This window comes from Aristolochia californica, unplaced genomic scaffold, assembly GCF_029961685.1.
Source record: "Aristolochia californica isolate CCGP_79_NKW_82.1479 unplaced genomic scaffold, dmAriCali1.0.hap1 SCAF_10, whole genome shotgun sequence".
Classification (NCBI taxonomy): domain Eukaryota; kingdom Viridiplantae; phylum Streptophyta; class Magnoliopsida; order Piperales; family Aristolochiaceae; genus Aristolochia; species Aristolochia californica.
The window spans coordinates 6,431,133-6,456,659 of NW_027181771.1; the positions used below are offsets into that span (position 1 = coordinate 6,431,133).

The 25,527-nt window shown below is 38.8% G+C and overlaps 1 protein-coding gene across 2 annotated transcripts; it reads left to right on the forward strand.

Annotated features, from left to right (window-relative positions):
- LOC137941177 (pentatricopeptide repeat-containing protein At4g11690) lies at positions 1–21,891 on the forward strand. 2 transcript variants are annotated; one of them, XM_068786484.1, is made up of 2 exons: positions 1–214; positions 20,125–21,891. In XM_068786484.1, exon 2 carries the CDS (start codon positions 20,289–20,291, stop codon positions 21,780–21,782), a length of 1,494 nt encoding a protein of 497 aa, XP_068642585.1. In that variant the 5' UTR covers positions 1–214; positions 20,125–20,288; the 3' UTR covers positions 21,783–21,891. The 2 variants fall into 2 exon arrangements, with proteins under 2 accessions (XP_068642585.1, XP_068642593.1); XM_068786492.1 differs by having other exon boundaries at positions 209–244.
- Positions 21,892–25,527: the final 3,636 nt, after the last annotated feature.

The following is a 25,527-nucleotide window of genomic DNA, read 5'->3' on the forward strand; positions in this document are numbered from 1 at the left end:
TTTTTCTTCAGAGCGTTGAGGGGTTTTGAAGGGGTTCAGGGCTCCTGTTTTCCTCTTGATTCTTCCTAACGGCATTAGTTGTTTAGATTTTTGACCAACTTCTACCGTCCTGTCTCAATGTTTACTTGGCACAGATTGGGGGACAAGACAAAGGAACAATTGATCAGACGGCAGAGATCGAGGAGAAGCCGCATACAGGTTCATAAAAAAAAAGGTTGGTTTCTTCCTGCTAAACAAAGAAAAGGTTGGTTTCGCTTATGGGTTAAATTTTTGTTTTTAGTACAATCTTTATTCGAAATTCTGTTTTTTTTTTGGATTTAATTTGTACATTTTGCTGACTTTGTTTTAAATTTTTCTGGAAATGAGGATCGAAATTCAAAGTCATGGGTTTTTACCTTGGATCCCTCTTTACCAATCTCATGACCATAAAGTTTAATTCCTGAAGCTTTATTTGAAATTTCTGTTAGAAATCAGAAATGTAGATTCCAGATAAGGATACGTTCTATTCTGTTGCATTTCTCCTTGTTTAAAATGGGTTACGTAAAAGCTAATCCTTGGAGGCTATGCTCTCTCATTTCTATTTCTGGATTCTATCATCGATTGACCGTAACTAAAGCATTTTTTTTTTCAATTTTGTCTATGTTTGACAACAGCGCATCTGAGCTCATTTTTATAAAAAAAAATAAAAAATAATTTTTTTTGTCTATGTTGAAATTAGGCAATGGAGTCTTCTTCTAGCGACAGTTCTACTGGCTAAAATGGAATCAATTCTCCTTTGTAATCGCAATGAGAACCATTTTTTGACAGTTAGTTTTTTTTTTTTTTTTAGAAGTTTTTGTCTGTTAATTTATTTCTGTCAACCCTAAGAAATGGACTTAAGCCTCGGCTCCTGCATTTTCTTTTGTTTTTGAGCTTGCTGCGGACGACTAACTAGGAATGCACATCATTTATCCGGTTATAATTATCAGCTGCATAAAATTTTGAAGCTATTCTGATTACGATGACCTCTAGGAAGAAATTTATTTTTTGTTTATTTTGTTTTTGAATTGGTGTAGGCAACTGGAGCTTCACTTTAATTTGTTGAAATGGATATAGAATAGTTATTGTATAGTATGGGCATAAATGTGGTTATTGTGGATATAATGCGATTACTTAAAAGTACTAACGTTGTGATTTTGGTTTAGCACTTGCATAATGGCTTGTTGGTGAAATTTCATAGTCCAAGAAGAAAATTAAAGAAACCCTGTGTCATTGTAAATATTTGGCCAGTGATTATATAGTTGCTAGTTACTTGGGCATTAAAAAAACAGAAAGTAAAAAAGGGGCTGTTGGATTCTTTTTTTAATCCTTTCACGGTGTTTATAGAAACTGGAAGCTCATTTTGATAGTTTATTCCTTGATGTTAAGTCATGTGTTGCCTCTCGAAAAGAGAGAAAATAGAGAAATATTTGAGGTAGAGAAAGGAAGATGATTGCAAGTTGATACAAGAATAGATTGGGCCACTAATTTCAACCTCTCTCCTTTCTTATGTTAATGACTTAAAAATAGTTACAAAATGACAACATTCCTGATGCCAATCTAACTTAGGTGATTGGACTTCTAAGAAAAAAATATCCCCAGGAACATAAATTTGAAATAAGATAGAAGAAGAATTATGGAGCAAGAAAGTGGAGAAGAAGGAGAAGAGAAATGGGAGAAAGAGGCCTCAAGAGAGAACAGCCTCGTTAGGGTTTCTGTACGATCCCTAATCTCTTTATAAAGTCACTTAAGTGACTTACAAGGAGAATATCTATACCACCCCTATTACTCTTATATCAATTACAGCCATAAAACAGTGATGAAGCCAGACAAAATTACATCATTGGACATGTCTAACTGATATCTTCCTAACTAGAATTTCAAGACACAGTACACCATAGTAGAATTACCAAAGTACCCTTGAACTTTCACACCTGCCCTCAAGCCGGGGCATATATATCCACCAATCCCAGCTTGGAAAAAAATAAAGAAGGGACGCTTTCCAAGGGCCTTAACAAATTTCCAATCTGATAAGTGGTCCTTACATATGGAATCACACTTTACCACTTAATACTGCATCACAAATAAAATAGCCATTCACTTCTGCATGTTTGGTTTGCTCATGGAAAATTGGATTGCAGTAATAAGTATATTGCTACAACCCCCAAGACCAAATTCCACAACACAGATTTTACCCACTTAAGCTCACTTAAAATTTGTGCCATTGTTCTATACTTAGTACTAGATTGAGCAACTACATTCTGTTTTTTACTCTTCCAACTGATAAAGTTGGCCTCCTATGAACACATTGTTGAAGAGAAGATATTGCGCCTTCAACCCCATGCTTGCGTCATCATCCATATAGCTTTGCTTCATCTTAGTTTCCTGCAATTAGGTCATTCTTTTTTTTTATGAAAGGCGATTTTATTAAGAGAGAACGAAGAGAAACAAACATAGGGGAGCTAACCCCTAACAACAAGGGATTGCAAGGAGGCTCCCTGCTTGGCTAGAACATCGACCACAAAATTAGCTCATCTCGGGATGTGAGACCAAAAACAACAAAAAAGGCTAATAATTTCCATAATTTCAAAAAAAGTGTCCCAATGACGCCATGGGGGTGCTGAGGATCGCTCACAACAACCAATCACCACTTTAGAATCTCCCTCGATGTGAATGAGGCCAAAGCAGTGATCACGAAAGACTTACAGTCCATTGAGGAGGCCGTGGAGCTCAGCCATCGTGGAGTCCACAATATCAGGAGGGCCAACAAAGGAGACGATCTGATTGCCCTAGAGAGTCATGAACAACTCTAGTGAAACCAGCCTTCCTGGGGTTGCCGAGAGGATCCATCAAAGTTTAATTTAAGGACACTAGCCGTTGGTGGGGTCCAATCAATTACAGTTGGGGGACTTTGAAAACGTGTGGAGTTGGGCAAGGCAACACCAATTTTCTCTAATGGAGGATCCAGGGAAGATGGAGAAGACTTTCTTAGTGTGAAGCCAAGTGGAAATATTCCCTGAGATAATTTCAGCGACTCTCTCTTGGGATTCTAACTTGGCACTGAACTGCCTTTGGTGTTGCCCTCTATCTAGAAACCCCATGGAATGAAAGCCGAGCAAGCAGAGATCATCATTCTTCCAAGGCGGGGACGGTAGACCCAATATGCATTCGACAGGTAGCGGGGAGATCCGTAGGAAAGCAGAACTGGATACCATTACAACTGAGAATCGACATCCAAATCCCCCAAGAGAAAGGGCATAAGAGTGGGTGGCTGATGGTTTCCTCTGTAACTTGGCAATATGTGTCAACCGCCTAGCCAATACAACCCAAAAGACTGGTTTGTTAAGTGCGGAAAGCCAAGTACCTAACCTAGGTGGACCAGGGGTGGACGGAACCTAACCCAGGTGGACCGGAACCACTTAGCTATGACAATATGGACAAATGGTGTCCACCTTGAGTTGGCCATGCTTCCTGAGATTTTCAGCCGGAAGAATTTTGTTGAGGCACGCGCTCCACATGAAGAACTTCACTTTTTTGGGGGCACTGAGACACCAAGTGATATGCACCACATGTCCTAAGCTGAGAGTGAGCTGGAAGAACCTAAATGTTCTTTTAATGATAAGACCTCGGTAAGAAGTTCTTGCATTTTATCTTTGTTTAGATTATCTAAACTTTGTTTTAGTTCTGTTAATTCTTTAAAGAAAACAAGATTATTTCCATGGTCAATTTTTTCTAAAATGTTTTCTAGGATAGTTTGACATTTTATTATTTCTCTATGTTTATGTTCATTATAGAGGAAATTTGTTTTTTGCTGTAGACTGTCAACAACATTTTCTAACCTGGTAAGGGTCTTTCCATAAGACTCTAAGGTTTGGTTGGAATTGGTGACTATGTCATTGTTTCCTATTGATGGGCCTAAGGCTTTATATGGGCTATGTGCCATCATCAATGTGAAGTGGAACTTAGGCATTGGGCCTTGGGTTTCCTATTCCTTCGAAATGGGAACTGGTTGAGACTCTTCTGGAAGAGGTAAAGGGCCTATTCTGTTCGAGGGAAAAGCTTGATCTAGCATTGGTGATTACTAGTTTTCCTTCTATCTCCTTTGTGGTTTTTCGAGAGAGGGGAAGGTGTCTGGGTGCCAAAGGTTGGACTACCCATTCAGTTAGCCATGTTAACTCTTTGGGGTCGAGTTCTTCTATGGTCAAATTTTCAGAATATCCAATATTTTTGGCTAATTCTGTGATTTTCTTTGAATCTTTAACTGGAACCGTTCTAGTGTTGATTCCTCTAGCTACTACGCATATAAGTATGCGCATAACTCGTCTTCCGGGTTGAATACCTTTTTTCGACCAGTTGTCTGTATAGATTTTTAGGGACAAGGTATCCTGGATATGCTTGTCATTTAAATCTATTTGTAGGTTGGGCCAGGTGGTGAAAGAAACTGGGCCTAAACCTAAATTTTCTCTAGCTCTTCCAAGTAGGGCTTTTTCAAAATTATTCCTTACTGAGTTATCTACGATAGCTGCTATGAAGGGTAAATTTTGATTGATTCGTATCAAGGGGTCTAATCCTATACGAACTAGTCCATACTGGACGTATTTGAATCTTTTTAGCTTAGCTAAGTCTGATTCACTTAATAATCTGTAGCAGAAGGTACCTGAATCGGTATCCTGTATTTCTTCAGATAGTTCCTTTTGGAAGACGAAAAATTTCTTGTGGAATTCTATCCAATCTTTATTGTAGACTTCAGTTATCTGAGGGATACTGATTGTCCACTTTTGTCCATCCTGCATAAGGTTAGGATGTTCTTTGCATTCTCCCTGTGTTTCATGGTGTACATGAACACTATTTTGGAGAGAAGTGCATTCTATTCCTATATGTTCAGATATTTAGGAATTTTAGTTGAGACGCTCTCTTCTAATTTTTGGAACAAAATCTGAAGAAGATGTTCCAATTGATACAAAGTTATGAATGGAGAGGTATGTTGTACAACAAGTTCTCTTAATTCATTATTTTGAGTTAAAACACAGATATCTCGTATAAGACGATCTTTATCTGTACCGTGTTGATTTTTCTGAAGTTATTTTACAAATAACTTCCTGTAATTCTTTTCTACTTGGTTTGTTATTAACCAATTTAGTTTTCATCTCTCAGATAGGTGCTAATATCCTAGAGTGATCTATTTCCTGATCTACAAAACTTTGTAGGTCTGAAAGGAGTTTTACTATAGGTTGAGTATATCCTCCTTTTAGTACTTCAAGATGAGCATTTAGGGTTTTGTACTTGAGCTTTTGTACTTGTTCATTAACGTCACTTTCTATTCCTAGGCATAGGAAGGCAACGTATTTTGCATTATATTTTTCATAGCAACTTTTTATGAAGAAACCGTGATGAATATCACCGACTAAATCAATTATATTATTTAATATTAGATTATGTTTGTCATGCCATCCATGTGGATAACCAATTATTGGACAAACATGGGTCTGTCCAGTTTTTAACACTGTGTCATAAGAAGAAGCGTTAAGTTCCTTCTGACTGACTGATTGAGGTCTTTGGTACATTTGTAATTTACAAATGTTGTTTGGGATGTGACCGGTTTTGGGTCGTAACTGTTTTGGGAATATGTAAACAGAAAGAACCAAAGCTAATCCTTGGCTCTGATACCAACCCTACAAACCCTACAATTTCCTGATTTATTGAATAACTATTACATGGTGTTGTTAAACCTGTGGCAACGACCCTTTTGGCGAGTGAGTCTCTTCGGACCAGTAGCCTTGCAACCTCGGGTATTCCAGCCGATATAACACGTGTCTCAATTTATCAGTGATAAAACACTAGATACACTAGTAGCCTAATAGTCTCTAATAGGACCAACATGACTTTTGCTGCTACTTAATATTATTTGGGGTTTGACCCTATTCCTGCCGGCTTACCACCTCGTGGGCTAAATCGCTATGCGACCTCGCGGTTTTTAGAGGTCCCCAAGCCGTACATGTTAATCGATGCGGCTCCATGGCTGCTTCAGAAGGGTAGAGCACAGCTCCGTTTGGTTTTCTACCTCGGAGCATAGCCGAATATTACTAAGTACCTAGTTTGGATCTTATTAGGTACTCTTTTGATACTATTAGATAAAACTATTACAATGAACAATGAAAATGAACAGTAACAACAATAGTAAAAACACTTATTGTAGAGATTCATATTTATATATGCGGAAATGAACAGTAAAAACAAACATTGTATGGATTCAAATATTACACTCATGCAGAAAATTAAAATATTGTTCTCAAAATTAAAAACTTACAATCATGTTAAAAATAGAAACTACATAACTCCCGAAGTTACCGACCGTGCTACCGGTCGGTTCACTCTTTACTACTCAGCCATTACGGTTGTTTTGCACATACCGTGCTTAAGGAACTTTGCGGGAGGATGCTTGCTGGAAATCGCCTTATTTTTTCTGGTCTCCTTTCTTCTGGAAAACTCGGGGTGTTTTCGAATGCCTTGAACTCCTGCTGGCCTTCGTATTTATGGACTGAACTTAGAAAAACTTTCCTTTTCTGCCCTTGAACAAATGGTTCTTGTTTAAAGACGAAGGGTAACTTTCATCTTTGTTTTCTTTCATTTATACCCTTGCAATATCACCTTTCGGCACTGAAAGTAAGGGTAAAAGAGTCTTTTGACTTTTCTGACATCATTTTGCTGATGTAGAGGAATCTTTTATCTTTTTCTTTATGCTAACTCAGGTTTTTGTCTTCTACCTTCATGTCTGCTGACGTTCCTTAATTCTGACATGTTGTCTTCTGATGGTTTCTTGGGGCATAGTTGGCATATATGCAAGTTGTTGAAAGTGAGCTGGGCCATGCTGCAAAAACTTTCTTTTGTATTTTTACTTGCTGGGATTTTCCCATTTAAGTATTTTTTCGAGTGTTTCCTCACGTGATTTTTGTACATTTGCTGGAGATTCTTTAAAGCTTTTTGATACAATAGTCAGTGGAACTGATGTTTTGTATATAGCTTTTCCTCTTTTGTACCAGTAGTTGAAGGTACTGGATAATATTTTTAATCCCCACGGTCCTTCTGTTCTTCCAAACCTCCTCGGGACATGGTCGTGATTTTTGTTTAAACTTGGGATCGAAATCCGATAGCTTTCCTTCCTTGTCAAGGATTTCAAGTTATCATCGAAAGACTTGGTATAACCTTGTTATTTTCATTTTTTTTTTTATGAAGATGTATTTCTATTAACAAGAGAAAATTACAAAGGGGGAGGGAGCAAATCCCTTACAACAAGAGATTGCAGGGAAGCTCCTCCTTGGCATGCACAACTGCTCCCTCCTTGGTAACCTTGTTATTTTCAATGATTTTTGCTATGGAAGAGATGAATCTCAACCTTATAGCTTTAGCCTTGGTAGCAGAGTAGAAACTCTTGCAAACCTCGGTTATTTCTTTTGGTAATCTTTCAAGTACAGTTTAATCTGTTGCTTGTATAAAGATTTGTCCAATTAGTCCGTATGTGTATAGCATACTGACATATTTACTATCCATTTCTGGACGTATCACCAATCGGTTCCTGCGTTCGCTAGAGTCTGTGGTCATAAAAGGAGTATGAATACCTATGCCAAATTTTTCATTCCAATTTTGGAATTGAGTCTTATGGCGAATAGACTCTTTTGAACTATCACTTGCCAACTTTTGAGGGCGTAGCGAAGGTTTTGTAGACATAATGTCTTGGAGTTTTAGAGGTTTGACTTTCATAAGAAAATCGAACTCATTAAACTCTTTTTTATCTGGCTTACCCAGGCTTGTCAACCTAGTGAACTCCGATGGGGTAACTAACCGTGCCTTGAAAGAAGTATCTTTCTTTGGCTTGTCCGTCTCCATGGGTTCTGGAGTCGTTTTGGCTTCCTTTCCAACTCAAGACTGGCAATTAGAAGTCCCTAATTCCATTTCCATACATGATGGAATCGTTAAGGCTTCCTTTCTAGTTCTAGATTGGCAGGTAGAAGTCCTTGATTCCCCTTTCTTCAGAGAAGATTGAGTTGTGATTTCCTTTTCATGCCTAGCATGACCAGTAGAAATCCCGGGTCGACTTGTGTTTATCAAAACACTAAAGTCATCCGTCTACTTTTTCACAGACGTTATAGCTTCCTTTTCTCGCGATGGAGATCCAGTAGAAGTCCCGGAGGAGCTTGGCGTAACACGCCTTTTTGTGAGTTCTTTTAACTTTTCAGTTAATTCTTTAAACTTGAGTTGTAAGTCTTCACCACTTTACCCAAAACGGGCACAGTTCTATTATAGTTCTCCTCGTTCAGAAAGAACTAAGAGGTTGTCGAAAAGAGACTATAAGGTTGAGAGCAATATCGTAAGAGTGGTGATTCCTGCTGCTAGATCCGTCAATGTGCTGCTGAGGGGATCCATTTTCTTTACCTGTCTGTAATACAAGAAAATTCTCAAGTAAGAGTACCAGGTAAATAAATTTTGTCTCCTTTAATGTGTTCGACAGTAAAGAGAATTAAAAGAACCACTGTTGCCAGTGGAGTAATCTACCACGACAAAATGAATCTTCTAAATTTCTTGTCATAAAACCGACAAAATTTTTACAGTCAGTTCTAACTAGAAATTCTTTGGGGGCAAGATATATATAAAATTTCTTTATCCCTTTTTTACTGCTAAAATTTCTTTTTTATAAGAATGATAGTTTATTTCAGCAGATGTAAATGTTCCTGAGGTATATTTATATATTCTCTCAGAATCATTGGTTTTACATTTTAGTACTGCTGCCCATGTATGATCTGAGGCGTCGGTTTCTAAAATTAGTTTTGCATCTGGATCTGGTAGAGTTAACGCCAGGAGGTGTTTCATCATTTGTTTGATCCTGATTACTTCTGAACTGTCAGTGGGAGTGCATTCCCATTTGACATCTTTCTTTAACTTCTGGTTAAAAGGTTTTCTAATTTCTGCTAAATTTTTTATGAATTGTTCAGCATACGTTAGACAACCAAAGAAATGTTGAAGTTGTTTTACATCTTCTATTTCATTCGGAAAAACTGCTAGTTTTTCCAGAATATGATTTTGGAGAATGATTTCTCCTTTAGAGTTGTTTGGTTCTAAAAAATCTATCTTAGTTTTAAACAATTTTGATTTCTTTTTGCTAGTGCTATCCCAACAGTTTTTAAGGCATTTAATACCTTAAGTAATTGCTCTTTATGTTGATCTTTGTTTTTTAGAGAAAATTAGGATATCGTCAACATAAACTAGGCAAAATTTAAAGAATGGTTTGAGGATATCGTCCATTCTTCTTTGAAAAATGTTTGGTGCTTGTTTTAACCCGAAGGGCATAACAAGTCATTCATAATGTCCTGAAGGACAATTGAATGCAGTAAGGGGAATAACTCTTTCAGTTAAACGAATTTGCTAAAACCCTGACTTGCAATTAACCTTTCTTTATTAGGAAGATTGTAGCCGTCCATTTTTGTGGCTTCATTAACCTTTTTATAGTTAATGACCATTCTTGCTTTTTCACGTTTTATCTCTGTATGATTCCGAACAAGGAAAGCAGGAGATGTATGGGGAGAATAACTTGCACAGATTAATCCTTGGGTTAGCAAGTTATTGATCTGTGTTGAAAATTCTTCAACATCAGATGGTGTGTAAACCATAGGGTTTTCTCGAATCTTTTTTTCAAGGTTAAGAATTTCGAGGTCGGCATATGGTTTTTGTTTATTCCAGCATTCTAAGGATTTCACAACAAGTGGAATCTAGAAATTGTTGAACTTCTGAATCGCAGGATTCTGCGAGGAGGAGAGATTCTAGGGGGGACCTCATCACCACGCTTGCTGCGTTATTTTAAGACTTGGTGGAGGATTTCTCCATTGCCAGAAATGGCAAAAGCTTTAGTGGGTTTTACAACATATATGTATACGGCAGAATTATTTATCTTGCATCTAGTACGACAACGAAGTTTGTAGTAGGCTAGGGTTTAGGATTTTGTAGAGAAAGCCTAGCTCTCGCTCTACAACAGAGAGACACTCTTCAACCTGAAGACGACACAATCCCATCAATGGTAATGTACCATTATTGGTGGAAGAGACATAATGATTGCGCCTACAAATTAAGACACAAGATCAAAAGAATTAAACAAAAGTTAAATCTCTTAGCTTTATAAAAATGATCTATAGAGAAAGACTATTAGATCGTTTAAGAATGGCAAGAGCAGAAAGAATTCGCGCTCTGCAAAACAGAGATAATCTTAGACCAGCAGAAGATACAGTGATTGCTCACATCGAGTATCATTTTGAATGGATAAGATTGAATAACAGAGCACGCACACTATAGTGCATAATCTGGAGAATACAAAGAGAGCTTCAAGAAATATCTCTTTAAATATGAATGAGTTTTTCTATTTAAAAGATATGGAAACTCCATTACCTTTAGGCCTTCCCGACATCATAGGATGGCTTAAAAAACTAGTGTATATTGCACCTTGCATAGCACCTAGAAAGAAAGATCCAGAACCATCAGCTTTTAGGATCGCGTCTAAAACTTCATCCTCTACTGATGATGAAGCCTATGCAGAATATAATACTTTCGGTCGCCAACCAATCTATTATGTTCAAGAGGAAAAACCCTCCTCAAGCAAAACAAAAAGAGCAACCAGAGGCATGGGACTCTGATGAAGTTGCAATAGAAAATACCAAGAAAAATGACTATTTTGCTAAAGGCAAAAAGGTAGATGATCTTGGTAAAAGATTTAGAATGCTTCGAGGCGGTAACACCAGCCAACATGAAGCAGAAACGTCAAGTGTACGAGAGACCTATATGGCAGACAATTTATGCGACAGAACAACGGATAATTCCCGAGAAAGAGAAAATTTCTCTCACTCTAAAATCTCATTGGGAGGACAAAGATATTCGACAAAATACACAAATGTTGATCCTTCTCATGCTACTAAAGAACACCAATCCATAGATAGCATAAACCCATTTTGATTTTATCTCAACTTGGATTGTCCCAAGGATGGAGAAAAAGTCCTCAAGGAATGGGAAAGAAGTATGAGCAATGTTGCTAATATGCATGAATCATGGGACAAAGATTCCGCATGGAACTTCTTTACCCATGCCCTACAGGGTAATGTAGCTCATTGGTGGGACAACCTTCCTGAAGACCAAAAAACAGCTACATCAGCATCTATAGCCTCAATACTAAAAGGATTAGTGGCTAAGATATCAAAAGAATTTCTAGGAATTCATCTTACCCTTGAAGCTCACAATGAGTCTACTAAACAAAGAAAATGTTTAGAAACTCTTCAAAAACTAAACAAGTTACAAATCTATAACATGTGTTTTTATGAGAAGTATTATTGTGAGTTTGCAAGCTATTTCTATAAACTACAAAAAGATGATCAGAAACCTTATCTGCCCATCTTTTATTCAAAATTGCCAGAACCTTTTGTGCCTGTTGTTGAAAAAGACTACATTGCAAAATATTGGCAAAACAACCCAAAGTTTCCAGCTGTAACCATGGACACTTTCCTAGGTTTTGATACTCTTGGAAGAAGACACAGGTTTGTACAAGTCTTGTTGGCAAACCTCTGTGAAGCCCAAAGACTACAAAAGAAAAGTAGTAAGGCTTATAAGAAAACATTATGTTGTTCTCAACAGAACAAAAATGTAGGGGCTTATGGTTGTAAAACCACCTCCCATAAGCAAAGAAAATATCCTAAGAAATTTCATAAGAAAAAATTTAGGATACGACAAAGTTCAAAAACAAGGTATACTCCCTGAAAGAGATACTTTAGAAAAAGAACAAACTCTGGCCCCACCACATCCAGTAAAGGGTCAAATGCATATTGCCCATAGGGGAAACCCCCAAGCAAATGTAAATGTTGGATATGCCAGAAGGAAGGACATTTTGCTCGCGATTGTCCAAATGATAAGAAAAAACGGCAGTACAATACTTACATGCTATTGGCCGAAGAAAAAGGATTGGAAATCATCCACCATGATCAAATCCAGTCGGAAGATGAAGTCTATGAACTTCATCTCAAAACAGTCTTCCACCTCGGAAAATACACAAAACATGTCAGACTCTTCAGGCACCTTTTCTGAATGAGTATCCACATAAATGCAGAGCATGTAGCGTCTAGAAATTCTTATATCACGGTCATGTTTAAGCTTCTGGGATATATAAAATTCCATATACACGCTGTAGTAGATACCGGAAGTTCATATTGTCTCGCCAAACAAAATTTACTTCCAACAAATTTAAGGAAAACGCTTGAAGTACCTCTTCAAGTAACAATTGGCTCAGGAGAAAATATTTCTCTTCCTGCAGAAGCCCGAAACATTCATCTCGACATTGGAGGTGAAAAGTTTATGATCCCAAAACTTATTAGTTTAGGACCTAACATAAACTCAGGACCAGATCTCGTCCTTGGAAATGAATGGTTAATGTTCCACGCCCCTGTAGAACAAACCCCGGCCTACTACAAAATTTGTTGTTGTACTAGACGCGAGATAAATAATTCTGCCGTATACGTATACACAGTAAAACCCACTGAAGCTTTCGCCATTTTTGGCAATGGAGAAGTCCTCCACCAAGTCTTCAAAAAACGCAGCAAGCGTGGTGCCTCCTTTCCGTGAGCAGCAAGAGGCTTCCCAGGCCTTACTGAGAACAGCAGCATAGCTGCTAAAAGGAGGATCTTTTACCTCTAATCCAGCAGCCACAAGACCTCTCTAAGTCTCTACCGAGAGCAGCAGCAAAAGGGAGGGTCTTTTCCTCCTAACCAAGAGCAGCAACTCTCTCTAACAACTCTGGATTCACCAATCCCACGCCGAGTTACTCGATCCATGAAAAGGGACCATAACAACTTGGTATCAGAGCAGGGTAACATGGGGGATACATCCAACAATGAAGAACTGAGAAGCATAATCAGAGAGGCAAAAGATGCACAGGTTGAACAACAGGAGAGACTGGCCAGTTATGTGCGGCAACTGGAACAAATTCCTAGCATTAACTTGCAACTCCAGCGACTCTCTAGCATGATGTCTGATATCATGGCAGAAAGACACACTACCCCAGACCTAAGGGGGGAGAATAATTCACACAGTCGAAGGGAGGAGTAGTTTGCAGAGCACACCGCTGTCCAGGCACTGCAGGGTGGAGGCACAATACCCAGGTATACAAAATTGGATTTTCCTACATTTACTAGGTCAGTCGACCCCTTAATTTGGTTGCATAGATGTGACATTTTTTTTTCAAATCAAGGGACTGCTGAGTTTGACAAGGTGGGACTAGCCGCTTTCCACATGCTAAAGGAAGCATAACTATGGGTTCATCAAGTGGAATTAGAAAGATTAGTGCTGGATTGGGGGGAATTTAAAGAGTTATGCATAATTAGATTTGGTCCTCCTGCCCACAGCATCCCCTTGGGAGATTTGGTGCTGTTGAGACAAACCGCATCTGTGGAACTGTATCAAAAACAGTTCCAAGAAAAATTGGCTAGAGTTGGCCGGATGGTGCGAGTCGATCAGCAGGTCAACTTATTTATAGTAGGCCTCAATGAATCTTTGAGGTTAGAGGTGGAACTTTACTCACCTTCAGATTTGGCTCGGGCAATGAATTTAGCTCGAGTGATGGAACAACGGCAACGACTTCAACATCGAAGGCCAGTTTGGCAAGGGGAACGGAACACTTCCACGAATTGGCAAGGGCGGCGAAATACTTCCCCTCAGGTGGCATATCCAGCATTACCACCGCCCATAAATAATCCGATCACTACTCTGGCAGCCGATACACGCCCTAGTAATCCACCAGCTCAGTATATTAGAAAATTAACAAGTTTGGAGATGGCGAAACGGAGGTCCAAGAACTTGTGCTACAACTGTGATGAACCTTACAGGGTAGGCCACCAATGTAAACAGTTGTTCTGGCTAGAAGTAGATGAAGCCGGGGAACCAAAATGAGCCTGGGTGAGAGTAATTCTAGGATGGGTGACCTCCTGGGAAGTACTCTTGCCTAGGACTTTAACACAAAAAACATTGATCGTCCTATTGAGGAGGACCCACCAGAAATCTCTCTGAATGCCATTACTGGGCAGAAATCTGCCAAAACTATGCAAGTCAGAGCTCGAGTCATGGATCAGGAACTTGTGGGACTCGTGGATTCGGGAAGCACCCACAATTTTCTCAGCCTAACAGCTTCTCAACATCTTCGGCTGCAGATCCATCCACACCCAACAACCACGGTTTCAGTGGCCAATGGGGAGAAAGTCCCTAGCTATGGGATCAACAAAGCGGTAAAATTTTCAATTGGTACGACTTTATTTCATTCAGAAATTTTTGTCATACCTATGGCAGGATTTGATATGGTTTTGGGCATCAAATGGTTACAAACATTGGGACCCATCTTGTGGGACTTCTCTGCTTTAACTATGAGCTTTGCAATGGGCGGATGCCAAGTGCTATTACAAGGCAGTCAAGTGAACAAGCTCCATCACCTTCACACCATCCACACACAGGACCAACCAGAAAACACTATGGAAAAACTCCTTGACGAGTTCTCGGACCTTTTCCACGAGCCTTCCGGATTGCCTCCCTTGAGGCATCGTGACCATAGGATCTGTTTAAAACCAGGTTCAGATGTGGTGGTGGTTAGGCCGTACCGGTATCCACACCTCCAGAAGGATGAAATCGAATGGCAGTGCCAGGCCATGCTGCAACAGAGCCTTATTCGCAGCAGCCGCTCCCCCTTCCCTTCACCAATCTTGCTCGTGAAGAAACATGATGGCACATGGAGGTTTTGTATCGATTACAGGGAATTAAATGTCCAAACTGTGAAGGATAAGTTCCCTATACCTGTAGTGGAGGAGCTTCTGGATGAATTACTTGGTTCATGGTTCTTCACAAATTTGGACTTGCGCTCAGGATATCATCAGCTTCGTATGCACTTGTCCGACATCGAGAAGACGGTGCATCACGACCATTTTGAGTTTGTGGTGATGCCATTTGGGTTATCAAACGGCCCATCCACTTTTCAGGGGTTGATGAATGAGGTATTCCACAATTATCTCCGAAATTTTTTGCTTGTTTTTTTTATGATATACTCATATACAACAAGTCCGGGGCACAATATGTAGCGGATTTACCGGCAATATTTGAATTATTACGAGCCCACCAGCTCTATTTGAAGAAATCTAAATGCACTTTTGTGAAGTCACATGTCACCTATCTCGGCCATATTATATCTCATGCAGGGGTCACTATTGATCCCGAGATGATTCAAGCAGTTAAGTATTGGCCACAACCTCAAAATAGCTCAGCTTTGAGAGGATTTTTGGGCCTAGCCGGATACTACCGCAAATTCATAAAAAATTATGGGCCCTTGGCAGCTCCATTGACCAGTCTCCTCAAGAAAAATTCCTTTATTTGGAATGATGAAGCCACACAATCCTTCCGGGCTCTAAAACAAGCTCTCGCCTCCACACCCGTACTACAACTTCCCAATTTTGAAGACTTATTTGTGGTAGAGTGTGACGCATCCGCTGGGGGCATTGGGGCCGTCTTACAGCAACACTCCCACCCCATTGCATATTTCAGCAAGCAGTTGGTAGAATGGCATCACAAATTGGCCGCGTATGAATGGGAATTAATCGGTTTGGCCAAGGCTGTCTTATACTGGTGACCTTGCTTATGGGGCCGTGCATTTCTCATTTGCACTGATCATTACAGTTTTAAATTCTTACTTGAACAATGACTCACTACTTTCTCCACAACAGCACTGGATCAGTATGTTGATGGGATTTGATTTTTCGGTAGAGTTTCGTTCTGAGAGATTAAACAAGGCAGCGGATGCCTTGTCACGACGTTTGGAGAACCAGCAACTCATCTATGCTATCAGCCAGCCTCGTTTCCTCATATTAGACTTGGTTAGGGAGGCACATGCCACTATTCTTGCCCTACAAGAGCTGCACAAAAAAATTACATAAGGGACGATGGATTCTAAGTGGTCCATCCAGGATTCACTTATTTGCTACAACATGTGGATTTATATACCACACACTTCCGAGTTGGTTGAAGCCATCCTCTTTGCCTACAATGACAGCACACATCAAGGCATTCAGAAAACATTGCATCACGTTCGGGCTGATTTCTATTGGCAGGCCATGAAGACCACCATTGCAACATATGTCACAGTCTGCTAGGTATGTCAATGCAACAAGGCTGAACACTTAAGTCCAACAGGTCTTCTTCAACCTCTTGCGCTCCCTACACAAGTTTGGGCCGATATTTCTATGGATTTCGTTGATGGCCTTCCCCAGACAGCCGGCAAATTGGTATTATTTGTGGTCGTCGATAGGTTCTCCAAATATGCACATTTTATTCCTATGGCACGCCCATTTACAACATCCCGACTGGCACAGACCTTCCTTAAGCATATTGTCCGCTTGCATGGCATTCCAGAATCCATTGTCAGTGATCGGAACGCGGTCTTTACCATCACTTTCTGGTGGGAACTTTTTCGTCTGAGCGACACAAAGCTGAAATTTTCATCCTCATATCATCCTCAGACAGATGGCCAAACAGAGGTGGTTAACCGCACTGTAGAGATGTATCTACGGTGCCTTGTGGGCGATCGTCCTAAAAACTGGGTTCAGTGGCTTCCGTGGATTAAGTATTGTTACAACACTTCCTTCCATTCCATTCAGGGTTCTATATGGCAGAGATCCTCCTAGGCTTCTCTCTTATACTTCAAGTTCCACTTGTGTGGAAGCAATTGATCAGGCCCTCATGGACCATGACCAGGTACTGCAGAATATTACAGATCGCCTCCTGAGAGCACAAAGACTTCTTGTACAAGGTGGGGTAACTACGCTTGGCTACGACTCCAACTGTACAGACAACATTCCATTGCGGACCGCCACGCCATAAACTCTCACCAAAGTACTTTGGGCCTTTCCCCATTATTCAGCGCGTGGGACCAGTGGCCTATCAGCTGCAACTTCCAGCCATGACCAAGCTGCACGATGTGTTTCATGTCTCCCTACTGAAACCCTGTAAAGGTTCACCCACCCCGACCACTCCGTTCCTTCCTCCGGTGGACAACGGACGCATCATCCTTACACCAGCCATGGTGTTACGAGCCAGATTGGTTAATGATCAGTGGGAGATTCTTGTCCATTGGACAGCCACCGAACCAGCCGCAGCTACATGGGAACAGTTGGACAACTTAAAGCAGGTCTACTCAGCTTACGAGCTTGAGGACAAGCTCTTTCTCCAAGGGGGGGGGGGGGGGGGGGGCAGATGTTGAAGACTCAATAGCTAACCGAGTCATACAAAGGAGGCGCATTGAGTCACTGAGTTAATTGCTTTATTTCCATATTGTTTTAAAAGTCGTTTTTATGCATTATTTAAGTTAAATTGCCACAAGGGCAGAATTGTAAAATTAAACCCTAAAACTATGTTGTTGTCAAGCCTACTTAGAGGGTAAGGAGAATGAGAAGAAGGCAAGTCTTGAATTAGGTTAAACAGGGTTCAAAGTTTTCTTTGACAAGCTCTAGGGTTTGGAGGTCTCCTTGACGAGCTCTAGGTCCAGGTTCCCTCTTGAATCTGAATTTCTTCCTTCTCTTTTTGATTTTCTGTTTTACAATCTTCACCGAGAACAAGGAAGGATTCTTCCTCTTTTCCGAGTTCAACAAGAGGCCTTTAGCCTCTCATCAGGGCACAGCAGCAAGAGTGGAATTTCCTTCTCTTTTCCGAGCAAAGCTAGAGGCTTTCCCAGCCCCTAGACCGAGAGCAGCAAGGCCAGAGGTTCCCCAGCCTCTAAACCAGAAAGCAGCAAGGTTAGGAACTCCTAACCCCTAATCCGTGGACTGCCCAAGTTAGAGGCTTCTCAGCCCCTAACCCGGATAGCAGCTGGAAGGGTCCTAACCCCTCTCAGCCGTGAGCAGCAAAGGGCCATCCCCCTCCTTTCCGTGAGCAGCAAGAGGCTTCCCAGCTCTTACTGAGAACAGCAGCATAGCTGCTAAAAGGAGAATCTTTTACCTCTAATCCAGCAGCCACAAGGCCTCTCTAAGTCTCTACCGAGAGCAGCAGGAAAAAGGAGGGTCTTTTCCTCCTAACCGAGAGCAGCAGCTCTCTCTAACAACTCTGGATTCACCAATCCGACGCCGAGTTACTCGATCCATGACAAGGGACCACAACAATTGAGCTGTCATCTCTTAGGTATTTTAGTCTTGGCTTTAAGATAGATACGCACTGGTTTTGACCAATTTAAGTAATTCTGGCCATTCAGTTTTTTAATAGTAACCACAGTTGTGTCCTTCCCATCTGAATTTCTTGTCTTTCTGGTTCTTGCAGGCTATGTGCGCCCCGCCTATTAGGAAGATGACATCATCTTCTCATGCCAAGTGTTTGTGGATTTTTTATGGATTTTGGATCTTATGCTTCTCAAATTGAGTACTTGTTCTTGAGGTGATTGCCCTAATTGATCCATGTAGCTTGCACAATAAGTAGATGCAGAATGAACAATTGTGGAGGCATTGATGGGTAGAATCCCCGCAATAGAACCTCTAGGGGCACGAACTTCATAGAACTACTCCATCTAGCAGTAGAAGTCATCCACCCTAAGATTATGGTAGAAGGAAGAAGAAAAAGTTATAACCTTTAACCTCAATTGGAAGTGGTAGCTAGGGATTGCTAAAGTGAAAGAGCATCTTGCCAAACATTTTCAAACAAAAAATTTGGAGTCCCTTAAATTTCTTTTGGGGATTGAGGTTGCTAAACGTAAAGCAGGAATTGTGTTGTCACAATGGAAGTATGTTACTGATATGCTACAAGAATATGCATTACTTAGTGCAAAACTTATAGAGACCCCTATGGAGTTGACTCATAATCTTCACAAAAATAGTAGTGTTGAACTCAAAGATAAGACCATGTTGAGAAGGCTGATAGATAAACTCCTTTATGCTACTGTTTCACATCTCGATATATCATTTGCTGTGAGTATGATCAATCAGTTTATGGAAGGTACATTCAGAGATAGCTCATAGAATATGAAGATATTTAAATGAGGCACCAGGAAAAGGTTAATTATATGAGCCACATGGTCACTTGGAGATTGAGGCATATTCAGTTGTGTATTATGCGGGATAGAAATTCCACTACCGGGTACCATGAATTTTTTGGTGGAGATTTAATTAGTTGGAGGAGCAAAAAACAGAATGTGATGGCTCGTTCTAGAGCAGAAACTGAATACTGAGCTATGACAAATTGGTTTGTAAGGTGATGTGGGTAAGATCTGTGTTACAAGAGTTGAGTCTTCTGAATAAGGAGGCGATGATTATGCATTGTGTTAATCAGTTTTCCATATTTATTGCTAGCAATGCTGTATTCCATGAACAAACAAAGCATGTAGAAATTGACTGCCACTTCATTCGTGATGCGGTGATGAGTGGAGAAGTGGTTACCACATTTATTCAATTTGTTGATCTAGTTGGTGATATATTCACCAAATCCTTGCGCAAGAAAGAATTGGGAATCTTTTCTAACAAGTTGGAGCTTCTTGATATATGAGTTCCAACTTGAGGTGGAGTGTTGAAATTAATGTAAGAGTATTTTTGTCATTTCACACCCTAGTATTCATCTCTGGAAGCAGCAGTAAGTTAGGAATCATTTTAGAGACATAAGGTTCAATTTTGATAGGATTTTGATTTGTATTGAGTGAGTTATGAGGGTTTAAGTTATGAGGAGTATTGATGTAATTGTACACAACAATCACTTAAAGATGTTTAAATAGAAGGGGGATCAAATTTTTGACCCTAACGAGAGCTTGACTCAATGCACTCTTCCCTCTTTCTCCTCTCTATTCTCCTTCTCTTTTTCTCCTCAAGTTCATATTTTTACTTTAACCAAATTATTCTAATATAAAAACTAGCTAATAGCTATCCTGAGAGTGACATACTACGACCATGGGAAATCACTACAGTACCCTTCTTAGATACATTTCAATATTATAAAATTATTTGAATTTTTATTTAAATTTTAATTATATTTTCTTTCCTTTTCACCATTTGTCTTTTTTTTTAATTCAATGTATTATTCTAGGGGCTTCTTGCTCGTACCTACAAGCTGGGAGCAACGGACAGACATAAGGTGAGCACATGGCTTGGCTTTTCTGTGGACAATTCATTGCAACTAGTAGTGGTAGATGCCACAATCAATGAAATAGCTCAGTTGCCCAAAGATTTAATAGCTGCTAAACCAACAAAATGTCCTGCTTTTGGCAAGCTTCGAGTCTAATACCGAAATTAGTGAAAATTCCTCCACTTGAAGCCCTCTCACTCTTTACTTCCTCAACGCCCCAAGGCCTCCTAGCTACTCACATGCAAATCCCAATCTTCTGCTTGAATGAAGTGGTCGAACATGGAGACACTCCAAGTTCCGATTCTTTCAACAATCTTCTCAATTGGCTTGTGAAATTTGGTCTCTTGCAAAACGCACGTGAGTTACTGAACGAAATGCGTGGGAGAATTGAGTTTGATTCTTACACCTTTGGGATCATGATTCAAGGTTGCTGTGCCGCTGGTGAGTTGGACAAGGCATTTGATTTGTTATCTGAGTTGAAGGAGATGAAGAATGGTTGCAAACCCAATGTTGTTGTGTACACAACTTTGATCAACGGGTGTTGGCAAAATGGAGATATTGAATCTGCTAAGAGGTTGTTTCTTCAGATAGAGGAATTGGGTTTAGTTCCTAATGAGTTCACTTACACAGTTATGATTAATGGGTATTTTAAGAAAGGACTGAAGAAGGATGGATTTCAGCTCTACGAGGAGATGAAGATTAAAGGGGTTCCTCCAAACATATATGCGTACCATTCAATAATTTCTGAACATTGTAAAGATGGTAATTTATGTAAGGCGTTTCAAATATTTAATGAGATGAGGGAGAAGGAAGTAGTGTGCAATGTTGTGACATACAATATCTTGATAAATGGATTGTGTCAACAAAGAAAGATTGCAGAGGCAAAGAAATTGATGGGTAGGATGAAGGGGTCACAGTTGAATCCAAATTCAGTCACATTCAACACTCTTATGGATGGCTTCTGCAAGATGGGTAAATTTGAGGAAGCTCTGAAACTTTTGGATCAGATGAGGGCAAGTGGCCACACTCCGTCGCTTATCACTTACAACTCTCTTATCGATGGTTTCACTCGAGCTGGTCATTTGGCAGAAGCAAGGAATTATTTCAAAGAAATGTTGGAGAGAGGATTATCTCCCAACAGAGTGACATACACAATTCTTATAGGTGCTTTCTGCCAAGCACAAGATTTGAAGAGAGCATTAGAAATTTTCTCGTTGATGGAGAGGACTGGTTTGTCTGCTGACGTTTACACTTTTGGAGTTCTGATAAATGGTTTCTGCATGGAAGGCAACACAAAAGATGCGATGAAGTTGTTTAAATCCATGATTGAGAAGGAAGTCAAGCCCAACAACGTGATCTACGACACTATGATCTATGGGTACTGCAGAGAAGGGAGTACTTACAGAGCATTAAGGTTGATGAAGGAGATGAAGGAGAAGGGAATGGTCCCAAATGTTGCTAGCTTTACCCTAACCATTGGAGTTCTTTGCAAAGATGGCAAGTGGCAAGAGGCTGAGGATTTGCTTAATGAGATGATTAAGTTGGGCATGAAGCCTTGTGATTCTATCTATACTAGATTATCCAATGCTAAAGTGAAAAATACATCATACTGCACATAAAGGTGTTTAAGTTTCATCGATCATCGATCCTTGTTGTCTTTTGTAGCCTTCCAAGTTTCCCTGTTCAGATACATGGTCATTCACCCAAAGAAAGGATCGGTCTAGTTGAACCCGGTTCAATTCCATTTTTATAAAAAGATTTACTTATATATTTATGGAAATGATAGGGCGAATAAGTGAAATAATAAAAGATTGCTTTAAAATTATAGGATATGTACTGGATCATACAACCCGATTTTACTTATTTATTTAAAGATTAGAAGTAGAATTGGATGGGATTAGGATGATACCCGAATCAGCCTTAAATTATTGTAACATCAGTGGATTGTGCGTGGATCCACTCCACTCAATTTCTAGTTGTACAATTCCTTGTGACCCATCCAAAACCCGCAACAAATCTAACAACCGATGTGAAAACACCCATGATATGAGGAGAGCTGTTGTCTCTCTACCCTTCTTTGTATCTTTAAACCCTAAACTCTTAACCCTAAACCCTAAACCTTAAACTATAAATCCTAAGTTCACGTTCAACCAAAGATCACTTTTTCCAATTTTTAGTAAATGTGATTTATTTTATTTTTTAAATTTGATAAAATTAGTATATTATTTAAATGAGTAAATAAATTTAATTAATTACACTATTATGTAAATATAACATAAAATAGAAACTCAATTATTTTAATAATTTATTATCACATATTTATTTTAATTAAATAAATCCATTATTTGAAAATTTTATGAGTATTAACTTTGCTTAATTGGAAGTAAGTAATTATGAATTCAAAAGTTGTTTTATAAAATTTAATTTAATTTAATGATTACATAAATTATTGCATTTATTTTGAAAGATCAATTTTTTATTTTATAAATTTTAACTCAGTTACTTGAAATATTTGTGATTATTTATATTTTTTATTTGATAAAATTAAAATTAATGTAATGTAATCCAAAAATTGTATTGTCACTTTAAATTAATTTAAAAATTAATTATATAATATTTCAATTATGTTTATAAAAAATGGAGTATTTTAAGTGTATAAACTATAGCATAATTTTTAATTGAATTCTCAATTTTCTTTAAGCATCAAATTGAAAAATTATTTTAGAACTTGAGTAGCACTACCAAAAATAGTTATCAAAATCCCCTTTTTCTCTAGTTAGTTTATTGGTGAATTGTTTATACATGGTTTATAAAATTAACATCTTTGTTGTGACACTATACGATTGTTGTTGACTAATAGTTTGGAGAAAATATGCAAGTTGTTCTTTCATTGAGATGGTCTTTGTGGGATAAAAATCATTTACTATAAAATATCTCTGCCAATTTATGAAATACAGTTTGACTCATCCTGTAAACTTTTCGAAATTTAATAGGTGATTTCTCTAATGCCTTTTGCAAATAAATCAGACCACCAATCCCATGTGGACGTGGTGCATGTCTATTCCTATGGCTGAGATAGTATCTTCCCGTGATGTACAAAATACATGTGAATGCTAACAAACTTACAATTATTTTTTTGTATTTCTTAATATCCATGGAAACTTGCAAATACAATCACCACAAGCACAATGACGACTACAAAAATAATTTTTGTTTCTTCCTAAAAGTCATAAACACAAACATACATGTATCATCAATCAACACCTATTTTCAATCACACATTTACACAACCATATCCAATCACACATCCACACAATAAGAACCCAACAATCATGAAAACCCAAATCTTAACCATAATGACATTCATAATCTATCAATGATAAGTTTTACAATGTCACAATTAAAAAAACATCATTAAAATTCAAAAACACTCGTCCCAAAGTAGATAGTGTACTTAAAACTCATTACTACATTTGACTATAACAATGTTTAAGCCACTTGAGCTGCTTTTCCACTATCAGCATTGTAAACATGTCCTTCTTAGTTTTCGTATCCAACCATTGAGGAGCGTGAAACATCAACTCATCCGACAGGTTCGGGATTTTCGTGAGGGCTTCAAACTAATTATCTCTGACTTTACCATCTTTAGGTTTAATAGCATCACACTATACTGCGAAAATTTTGTTCATTGTATTAAGGAACATGACAATGTCATCAATGGATATTTCGGGTCTCTTTCTACGACAAGTTGAAGCTGACAGGTTACCACTTTGAGACTGATTAGGTGTCGACTCATTCATGCTAAAGAACGGTGATGGAGTATCCCTACCTGAATCGACGTCCTCGAGCACGTCCAAAGGTAAATTTTTTTCCTCCTGCTGGACATCATTACACATGTCTATACTAGTTTGACTTACTGTCCCCATAGTTATTGAATTTCCCACTACCAAAGCCAATTTGTTATAAAGGGGCAGCCTTGTTGTCTATACTTTTCAGCATTTTTATGCTCTTACAAGAATAAAACATCCTTTAGCGGCTTGGAATAGAGTACTAGTAATGCGAAAAACATAAAAAAATGTTTTACAGTACATCATAATTTATTGACCTTGATGTAGTCTTGCCATACAGAATAACATGTAGCAACTTGGTGTGTGGTTGCATCCTAGCCGAACCCACTAGTGTTGAGACAACTCGTTACTGTTTGGTAAGTTTTCTTCCATGATCTTGTTCGATTCTTGAGTTGATCAACAATTTTTTTTATTAATTGTGTGTTCATTGAACCTATTGACACAATCCATATACACCTCATGCTTCCAAACCCTATTAGGCATCATGTTCCCTATATTGACCTGCTCAACCAAGAGATTGAATATTTTGCTATCATCCTCGAAGGTCCAAATGTCATATGATCGAGGAGTTGGTTATCTTCTTCTAGCCATTTATAATCTAAATCTGAGATGGTCCTCATGGAAAATATTTTATCAGACAACCTTTACCTGTCATAGAAACTAGGGACACACGGAAAAAAAAAATACCATGTGGTGGATATTTATAACACCCAAATCTCCTCGCTACATGGAAAAATCATTTCATAGTACTTAAAAAAAATTCAATAACATTCTAAAACATTTCAAAATTAATCAAACTAATTCCATTGCAAATGCACTAAACAATGCAAAAACACACACATCAAGTCCAAATTCATTGAACACCCCTGATAGAGCCCCATATGACTTCGCGATCACTACAAACTATACCTCGTCAGTGATGGGGGTTGGGTTTCGTTGGCTAATGGACGCCTATGTAGGCGACTTAGTCTTGTTTGAACTGGACTAAACACGTCAAACCCTAAACCCTATCACCCCAAACCCTAAATCCTAACCGAGAACCCTATAAAATTAAAAAGAACCAAAAACCCTAACGGCTAAACCCTAATTCCAGAACCTAAACCTTAAACCCTAGACCTTAAAATCCCTAAAAGCCCCAAACCCTAAACCCTATCACCCCAAAAATCGAGAACCCTCATTTTTTTTTGAAAAAACCCTAAACCCTAAACACTAAACCCTAGACCTTAAAACCTTAAAAGCCCCAAATCCTAAACCCTATCACCCCAAAAAATGAGAACACTAAACCCTAAAAATACATAAACCCTAAACCCTTAAATACCTTGAACAATACCCTAAATACACTAAACCCTAACTCTAATCCAGAAATTAAACCCTATAAAGACGAAATTGAACCCTAAATACCATAAACCCTAACCCTAAATCCTACAATTATGCAACAATCAATACAAATCACACAAAAAATTAAAATTAAATCAAATACAACACAAAATCAATTGAAAAAAAATTAGGATTTAGG